The following is a 10,309-nucleotide window of genomic DNA, read 5'->3' on the forward strand; positions in this document are numbered from 1 at the left end:
TAAATTCCATCCTTTGCCATTCAAATTTATATCATTCATTAATCAGGAATTTGCTTATATCACATAATTCAGTTTTAAAATAATCTGACTATATGATCCCATCAAGCACAGTTAGTATGCCATTGTGGATTTAGAACCAGACAACTACCAGAGTACTACACGGTCATTGAGCAATGCTGTGGACACTGTGAGCTACAGTGTAAACAAACACTTTCAGCGCATGTGCACTTAGCATTTTGTTACTTCCTACTGTCCAACCTCATCCATCAAAATCAGCTCTAAAATCACTCTGGTCCTCGCTTAAAAGCCCAAAAGAAGCATGTCATTGTTAGCCAATGAGTTTGTTGTTTGTTTTAAACTATTGTCAGCTGTGTAATATGCAAAAAATCAACATTTGTATTTATCTGAAGTCTTTGGCGCAGAATTGTGGCTTTGTCGTTTCCTGTTGTAAAAGTGACTATTACACAAACTCTAACACCTTGTTCCTCGATCCCCGCTATATACTGGGTGCTATTGGGATGCAGTAGTACAGCAAAACGTGGTGCTAAAGGGATCCTACGACTGGGGATTTAACAAAACAAACTGGTGGGGCCCCCTGACAAGCTTTGGGGATGCTACATCTATTATTTGTAGTTGTACAAATATTCATGCTTCAATACATAAATAAATAAATAATGCATGATGAATATACCAGTGGCCTGATAGTAGTCTGAGCACAGTGATCAGTAGGTTGAGAAATACTTGTGTAATCATACTCCAGTGCTATGCCTAAACCTCTAGTCAGGCACCTTGCCGTTCACAAATTTTGTTAGTAAATTAAACGATAATGTCTACTTTCAACAATTTCTGATATTTACTTGCCTCAACGTTTAGTCGTTGAATTAAAAAAATCCAGTAGGTCTTAAATGGCACACTACAGAGTCCATCTAGATGGACTTAAAGGTAAATGGACCTTTTACGCCATATACCTCATTTAATTTGATCACATTAACATGTGAATCGTCAAATGCCTAAGCTGCATAATTTGTAACAGTAACTTATTTGAGATAGTGAAAAATAAATTTTAAATAAAATCCAAAATTGTAAAAATTCAATGGACTAAAAGTAGTCACATTTATAAGAGAGTGCAAGTGCAAGTCTACTTGTCAGACATGCTTACATACCAGTATTATTTTTAACTTGCTGTAACTAATCTCTTGTTTATTTTACATTTTAGGTATTAAACTTTGACATAATTTTGACTTAAACACCAAGCAAAAATGGGTGACCGAGTCATTGGCCCTACTGTGCCTCCAGGCTTCAGAATGGAGAATAGGTCAAGTGACAGTGAAGAAGAACCATCATTGCCTTCAAAGAAAACTAATGAAAAGAAGACAAGTAACACGATAGGTCCATCATTGCCCCCTGATCTCAGACCAGCCAATCAAAGTAACACCATTGGTCCATCCTTACCACCAGGTTTCAAACCAGCCAATGACAATTCTTCCAGTGATGAAGAGGATTCTATTGGTCCAGCTTTGCCTCCAGGACTGAAAACTGCCAATCATAATCCCTTCTGTGAGAATGAAAATGTAGTGGGGCCATCTATGGGTCCAAAAATTCCAGTAGACGTCAGAAAGTCTTCTGCGAGAGCCGAGTCTGAAGAAGACAGTGACGAAGGAGGATTCATGGGCCCTGCTTTGCCACCAGGTTTCAAGATCAGCAAAGCTGAGCCTGTTTTGAAAGGTCCAATGCTGCCACCTGGGTTCGCTAATCAGTCAAAGGGGGATAACTCTGAGTCAGAAGAGGAAGATTATATGAGCATTGTTGGTCCTCTACCGCAGGAAATGGCCAGGGGAGGACAAAAGTCAAGCGTGTTGGAAGAGTTTGAAAAAAGAGCAACTAGTATGAAGGATAAACTGACAAAAAAGGTAGTTGCTATTCTGTGTGTGGATGATGTAAATTGAATCTAATATTATAAATATAGCAACCAAGGTATATTATGCAATTGTACATCAGATATAGTTTTTCAGGGGCCTATGTGGCCGAGGAGGTTAGCACGCCAGCGCGGTACTATGACCCAGGAGCCTCCAACCAATGCAGTCACAGTGAGTTCAAGTCCAGCTCATGCTGGCTTCCTCTCTGGCCGTACTTGAGAAGAATTTGTCAGTAACCAACGGATGATTGTAGGATTTTCTTGGGGCTCTGTCCAGTTTCCTCTCACCATAATGCTGGCACCTGTGGCATAAGTGAAATATTCTTGAGCACGGGGTAAAACACCAACACCAATCAAATAAGTAAATAATAAATTTTATTTAAACAGGAAATTATGATATGTTTTGACAATGCAACCTAACAGCTGTGCAAAGAGTTGTACTGGTACAAGTACTTCATAAGTATCACCTATGCGGTCACTGTGAGTTCAAGTCCAGCTCATGCTGGCTTCCTCCCCAGCCGTATGTGGGAAGGTCTGGCAGCAACCTGCGGATGGTTGTGGGTTTCCCCCGGGCTCTACCCGGTTTCCTCCCACCATAATGCTGGCCGCCGTCGTGTTTGTGAAATATTCGTACGGCGTAAAACACCAATCAAATGTATAAATAAATAAACTTCATAAGTAATATGAATATACATAATTTCGTAGAGAATTCTGGTTTGTTTGAATCATCAGGACCTTCTTCCAACTCGCTTACATTAATCTACAGGGAGGTAAACTTATTTCTGACTAATGAAGTTAGCTCCCAGCTATTCAATCAATCAATCAATCGATCATCAGCAGCCCTTGTCTAAATCATGCCTCTCTTACATTAATCTACAGGGAGGTAAACTTATTTCTGACTAATGAAGTTAGTTCCGAGCTATTCAATCAATCAATCAATCGATCATCAGCAGCCCTTGTGTAAATCATGCCTCTCTTACATTAATCTACAGGGAGGTAAACTTATTTCTGACTAATAAAGTTAGTTCCGAGCTATTCAATCAATCAGTCAATCGATCATCAGCAGCCCTTGTGTAAATCATGCCTCTCTTACATTAATCTACAGGGAGGTAAACTTATTTCTGACTAATGAAGTTAGTTCCCAGCTATTCAATCAATCAATCAATCGATCATCAGCAGCCCTTGTGGAAATCATGCCTCTCTTACATTAATCTACAGGGAGGTAAACTTATTTCTGACTAATGAAGTTAGTTCCCAGCTATTCAATCAGTCAATCAATCGATCATCAGCAGCCCTTGTGTAAATCATGCCTCTCTCTTACAGGACGATGATGTTCCTTTGGCAAGAGAGACGTGGATGTTAGAACTTCCCCCAGAAATGGGCACGAATTTTGGTTTGTCAGCGAGAAAGTTTCGAACTAACCCAAGTACAAAAGGAGGCGATCGCTCGTGCTGGACTGACACACCCGCCGATAAGGCAAGGAAGGAACAGGTGAGAGAAACAACAACAATGTAGTGTGCTGCTATCAAGTAAATAAATGAATATCTTAAGCGCACGTTGTTTCGGCCAGTTTACAGTACTAAAATTTGTGCAATACAAGTACGTATAAAATTACATTTTCTTCCCCAGATAAACCTGACCACCATTGCATATTACGTGGAAAATGTTTGAGAATTTAATACAAAATGAATAAGTTGAAAAAATACATTTACATTTGCGGGCATAAGATTTGTCCTCTTTTTTTTTTTTGGGAGGAATTCCTCTTTATTTTTACGAAAAATGCATCCAAAAAATGTTCAGAATTTCAATTCAGAAATGATAAAAATTACAAAATTATGAGTGTGATGTATAGTTTCCTCTTTTTCATCCCAGTATCTGTCTCATCCGTGCATGTGGTGTTTATATGTTAGTAATTTAATTGATTTCAAATTGTGATTATAATCTCTTTCAGGAGGGTAAATCTGGTAAGGGCAAATCCGCAGAGAGCCCTGAGACACAGATAATGAGTGTTCGAGACAAGAAGATAGCTGAACAAGTTGACAAGTACAACGTAAGTGCGGCTATGTGTGGCCAGCTGAAGAAGTTAACTAGTAAAACATCTTAAATGTAAATCAGGCTGCATGTGGCTAGCTGAACAAGTTAGCTAGTCAACTATAAGTCTAGCTATGTGTGGCTAGCTGAACAAGTTAACCAGTGCAGCATAAGTGTGACAGTGTGTGTCTAACTGAACAAGTTAACCTGTACAACATAAGTGTTGATTAATGTGTGGCTAGCTGAACAAGTTAAGGAGTGCAGTGTAATTGTGACAGTGTTTGTCCATCTCAGCAACTTAAGCAGTACAACATAAGTGTGTTAATGTGTGGATAACTGAACAAGTTAACTTGTACAACATAAGTGTGACTGTGTATGTCTAGCTGAACAAGTTAACTTGTACAAAATAAGTGTGGCTATGTGTGGCTAGCTGAACAAGTTAACTTGTACAAAATAAGTGTGCCTATGCGTGGCTAGCTGAACAAGTTAACTTGTACGACATAAGTGTGACTATGTGTGGCTAGCTGAATAAGTTAACTTGTACGACATAGGTGTGACTGTGTGGCTAGCTGAACTAGTTAACTTGTACAAAATAAGTGTGGCTATGTGTGGCTAGCTGAACAAGTTAACCAGTGCAGCATAAGTGTGACAGTGTGTGTCTAACTGAACAAGTTAACCTGTACAACATAAGTGTTGATTAATGTGTGACTAGCTGAACAAGTTAAGGAGTGCAGTGTAATTGTGACAGTGTATGTCCATCTCAGCAACTTAAGCAGTACAACATAAGTGTGTTAATGTGTGGATAGCTGAACAAGTTAACTTGTACAACATAAGTGTGACTATGTGTGGCTAGCTGAACAAGTTAACTTGTACAAAATAAGTGTGGCTATGTGTGGCTAGCTGAACAAGTTAACCTGTACAACATAAGTGTGTCTATGTGTGGCTAGCTGAACAAGTTAACCATTATTTGGAGCATTTATTGGCACTGAAATAAACAACTAACAAGAAATAAAGAATTTGTTAGATATGCAAAACTGAGACATGGATTGGTCTGATTTTTATCCAGCAATTCTGAAAGAATCTGTATGTATGTCACACTTTGGTATCCATGCAGTAATAAGCCGACCAATATTTGCAGTCCCATTTAGTCTTCTTTTTACCCCTGACACTAGTATGTGGGATCAGAAGTATGGCAAGGCGTCTTGTGTTCTCCTCGGTATTATTGTAAGCTTATATCAAGTCTGAATCATACTCATTTAATTGAGCTCTTCTCCCAGCATAGTGCTGGCTGTGGTCGTATTAGTGAAATGTTCTTGATTACCCTAAAAAACACTAATCAAATCATTAAGATTAAATACTCATTTAATTGAGTGTGCCAGTACTTCAATAAATGTGTATGTAATCCCGTAATTGAATGCAGGACTGCTCTTTCATATCATTCATTATTCACATGAATATCAAAATTGTCTCGTACCAACGAAACCTGTACAGTTAGCCATCCTTGTCTTACTTTTGTAGCAAAATAAAAGGAAAGAGACTTTGTTGGACATGCATCAGACAGAACGAAAGAAGAAAAAGGTAAGTTCGAATAGTCTTTAGAGCAGGAGTTACTTGGACCCAAACAAAGGGATGATTCATCAGTCAGAAGAACCAGGTTCAGATTAGCTTTCCATTCATATTCGTACTCTTATCCCAGAAAGTTTGTGTACATAGCGTGCTGCCTTGATGTACTTTCCTTGTAAAATACAGTAATCTGCCATCAGGCATGTTTTTTTTCTTGAATTATATTCTTTAACTTGAATATGCAAATTCAGTAGTGTGTTACCTACAACGTGGACCATGTGTAGCTTCACATCTTGGATATCTCCATATAGGTTGTGTGTTGGAGAGGCCTTGGCTGACTCTTTTAGCTATACAGAGTTATCATACCTTGACTGCTTAGGTCACAGGTTCAAATCCAGCTCTTGTTGCTACAGCTGCAGATTTAGGTCAGTAGGGTGTGCCAGGTACCTGGTGAGGGGAAGTGGGTTACTCTGGTATTCTCTACCCATAAATCTGACTCTCAATGATTATCAAGTGAAAAATTTAAATGTGGCATAAAACGAAATAAATTATAGATAAAGGAAATTTATTATGTACTGCTTAAGACTCATAGTTGTGTGTGGGTTCATTAATAATAATGATGAAATTGAGGCATTATCATTACAAAAGAAATTTATGTTGGTACTACTTTCTATATCCCTCAAATAAGCATAACTGTATTCTTCTAGAAATTGTCTTACTACTGTTCTTTTTGTCGAACAGAAGGAAGAAAAGGGTGAGGAGGCGAATGTAAGACGCCCTTTTGATCGCGACCGAGATCTTCAAGTCAACAGATTTGATGACGCGCAGAGGAAATCAGTGATTAAGAAATCTCAGCAACTAAACACCAGATTCTCACATGGAGGCTCGCAGTTTTTATAGAAGGATGTGCATGTACATGTGCCGCTGGAAATGGCATCCTAATCTTTTGAGCTTGGACAGTTTCTGTGGTGGTCTGTGGTCTACTGCCATTCCTCAGGGGTATCACAAGCAAACCACAGGCCAGCTACAAGTCAACAAGCAAGCCCCAGGCCCAATACAGGTGCACGAGCATACCGCAGGCCAAATTGAGGTGAACAGCGAGCAAACCACAGGCCAGCTACAGGTGATTGAGCTTACCACAGGCCACCTACAGGTGAGCGTGCTAACCACAGGCCAAGCAGAGGTGATCACGCAAGCCACGGGTTAGGTACAGGTGAACGAGCTTACCACAGGCCACCCACGGGTAAGCGTGCTAACCACAGGCCAACCAGAGGTGATTGCCCAATCCACAGGCCAGGTCTAAGTGAACGAGCAAACCACAGGCCATCTGCAGGTGAAAGGGCAAACCACAGGCCAGCTACAAGTGAACAAGCAGACCACACAGGGTTTTCATTTAGAATTGGAGTTCAAAAGTACGCGGCTGAATTGAAAGTGATTATGATTTCAATAGTAAGAATTTTCAAAGTAGGCGTCTATGGGAACCGCAGTAAACAGTTTTCTGCAGTCTGCTACTTGCCCTTTTTGAACACCCTGTCACAGGCTAGCTACAGGTGAACGAGCAGATCTCAGGCCAGCTACAGGTGAACGAGCCGACCACAGGCCAGCTACAGGTGAACAACACTGTACATGTAAATAATGAGGATTTGGGACATACATGTACATTTATATTCTTGTCTCTTGTGTGGATGGATACATGTGGTTTGGATTATAGACCAGTGATGTGATTCCAGTGCATACCAGACACATACAGTAATGGATCACACTGTCCAATACAGGTGGGTGTGTATGTCATTTGACATCATTGGACACAGAGTCAAGACCACAAATCCCCAAAACCCTCCACTATTGTGCTTGTTACAGTATGTAGGGACTTACATATAGATTAAACTGTAGAATACAAGATTTTCATCTCCTAATTAAATGTAGGTAGTTTTTTATATGGACTTGATGTTTGCAAGAAGGTTGAACACAGAGAATTACAGTTGATGGCAAAACTTGCACCTGGCCAATAAAAGCTGACATAATTTATGAAACGTTTGTTTTCTATGTATGAGGCCACTGTGGCCGAGGTGGTTAGCGTGCCACCGTGGTCCAATGACAGGAGCTTCTCAGCAACGCAGTTGCTATGAGTTCAAGTCCAGCTCACTCTTACTTTCTCTCCGCCCATACATGAGAAGGTCAGCAACCTGCAGACGGTTGAGGGTTTCCCTCGAGCTCTGGCCGTTTTCCTCCAACCACAGTGCTGTCCGCCATCGTTTAAGTGAAAAATTCTAGAGTACTGTGTAAAACACCAATGAAATAAATAAATAATTTTCACTGGCTAGGGTTTGTGAATCAAGCTGCTGGATAGCCAACTACAATCATGACAATTTACAGAAGAATTTCGTTCGTATCCATGGAAATCTTGTCTTATTTTAAAAACTATTCATGATGGATGAATACTTCATGTTGAATATGTAAATAAATTGTAAACTTGTATATACCAGATAAAGAATTCGTGGTCAATCTTTGATAATTTGTGATGTCAGAAATCTGCATGTGTACCATATTCCTTATTTCTTTTAACATTTGGGACACTTGGTCTGCTCATTTTAGCCACTATACATATAATTATAGCAGGAATATTGAGTTCTTTTTTCTCACATGATTAGACCATCTAATGAACAACATACTCGTATCTTTACTTTTCCAAAAGGCTGGTAAAGAAATGCAATATTCTACTATCAACATTATTACTATGTCCCAAATTCTAAAAGAATTAGAGTACATTTGGATAAGATTCATGTATATGATTAGAAGACGATTGCACAAAGCCACTCCTGACTTTAGTCTAAGTTTAAGACCTCGTCAGAGTGGTTAATATTCGTTACTGGAAGTTCAAATTTTTGAAGGTTTGTGCTAGATAAAAAAGAGGTGCTCAAAATTTCTATGACCCCAAAATAATAACTACAATATGGTGTTTTAAATTTTGACTGTCAGAAATGACTTTGTTGAATCGGCCACTGTTCTGTTGTGCTTCAATTGTAACATGTTCAGCATTGCTTTTGTTCACATCACACAGTTCTCTCCTTGTAGCATGACATATCCTGTAAGCAAACTTTTACCTGTAAGGAAGATTTTCTGGTGCACAGGACAACAGTTTACACTGGGCACTCTGGTTTCCTCCACCAGTAAATCTGACTGCCATCATATACAAGTGAAAATATTGCTGGGTACAGCAATTAAACACCAATCGGTTAAATAGATAGATGAATCATAATGCTAAAATTGTAATAAAATTCATAATTTGGGCCTGGCATCAGCTTATCAGATTCTTATCTGGACACTGGTAGAGGGTTTGCGCCACCACTGAACCTGTAAAGCTGCCCTCGTACTTGTCTGTCAGATAACAAGTAATGGTAGGCCATTCCCCCTCACAGCATATACAGATTTTTATATGCACACCACAAGTCAACTGCTGCCAAGTGGATAAGACACCTGCCTTTCAGCTGCGAAGACACAAACTGGCAAAAGGTTTGGGTTCAAAACCCGCCTTGAACAGAATTTTTGCATTGCCCACTGTCATTGTTCGTAAGTCACACTTGATCCTCGGTGACAATAAGCAATCTACAGCCCTTTTGAGGACGTTTGCACAGTCAGATGTTTGTAAAATATCAGTTAATGTAATTCCACGAATCCACATGTGCATCATACTGATAAAGTTCTGTCAGGAACATGCCAAAGGCCAGTGGTTTAATCAGGGCACACAGGTTATCATGATCATGATAAAGTGAACAATTCTTGAGTATGGAGTTAAATGACGATCGAGTAAATAAAGAAAGCTAGGCTGATCAATTCTGTAACTGATCTAAACTTTCAGCCACAAAAGTGCATTTTAGACACAAAAAGGTCATAAAATACATGTAGTAGCACTACCGGCACACCAGTCATATAAGGAGAAATCACACTTTAGAGCCAGATTTGTAGGCTACTGGATAGTCTTGTGTTCATGTGTCAGTCCTATCGTTTTGAAAGAAATTAATGTCGAGATGCGAGACTTCACATTATATGAACTATATTCATCCTACCTTCCAAACTCGCGACAAGACATTTTTTAAGAACACAAGGATGAAAATGAGTTAAGGATGAAGTTTTAGGTCAAATACAGAATGTGGTCTATTAGCTTAGCTGAAGTATCAAGACAACACCGAACGTAAAGCCATTTAGGCCTGACCTAACTGGGGTTTGAACCCAGGTCCCTTTACAGTACAAGAACTGACTGTTTTGATATTAACACAATAACAAAATCTCAGAAATCCATGACTATAATTACATGCTCTTTACTGAAGCTGTAGAAACAGGGTATCAACATACAGGAGTATAATAACACTAGCCTAAACTGTTAGACCAGCAAAATAGCCAATGGCTGGCTCACATATATAATACAAGTCATTTATTATACAGCACGGATTTTCACTGACGGGACTTTTAACAACAACAACAAATGTCAACTTGGAAAGTGTACATGTACCTAATTTCCAAAACAAAACCATATACATGGATTATACCAGTCCTTCAACCTTCTGGTATATGTGGGGAGCTTGTTCATACTCAGATACAAGTCAAATATCTCTCTTTCATATTAAAGGAAAAGACCTCTAAAAATCCCAGTGGGCATCACGTACTGGACCACTTAACACTAGGCATAAATATACTTTTATTTATTTTTTTTTACATTTTTGTGAAGAGAGGTAAAGGCGTTCAACCATTTGAATTTCAAGGTGGGCTTTATGGATCTGAGTAGGAACTCTGACGTCACAA

The 10,309-nt window shown here is 39.3% G+C and overlaps 1 protein-coding gene across 1 annotated transcript in view; it reads left to right on the top strand.

Moving 5' to 3' along the window:
- The window catches only part of LOC135479375 (GPALPP motifs-containing protein 1-like), an 8,662-nt gene extending 1,539 nt beyond the window's left edge, over positions 1-7,123 (top strand). Inside the window, exons 2-6 of the mRNA XM_064759201.1 lie at positions 1,217-1,910; positions 3,239-3,406; positions 3,867-3,965; positions 5,465-5,524; positions 6,251-7,123. Of these exons, the coding sequence (XP_064615271.1) occupies positions 1,260-1,910; positions 3,239-3,406; positions 3,867-3,965; positions 5,465-5,524; positions 6,251-6,409 (1,137 nt within the window). The 5' untranslated portion in view covers positions 1,217-1,259 and the 3' untranslated portion in view covers positions 6,410-7,123. The remainder of the gene's footprint in view (positions 1-1,216; positions 1,911-3,238; positions 3,407-3,866; positions 3,966-5,464; positions 5,525-6,250) is intronic.
- The last annotated feature ends 3,186 nt before the right edge of the window (positions 7,124-10,309 follow it).

This window comes from Liolophura sinensis, chromosome 12, assembly GCF_032854445.1.
Source record: "Liolophura sinensis isolate JHLJ2023 chromosome 12, CUHK_Ljap_v2, whole genome shotgun sequence".
Lineage (NCBI taxonomy): Eukaryota > Metazoa > Mollusca > Polyplacophora > Chitonida > Chitonidae > Liolophura > Liolophura sinensis.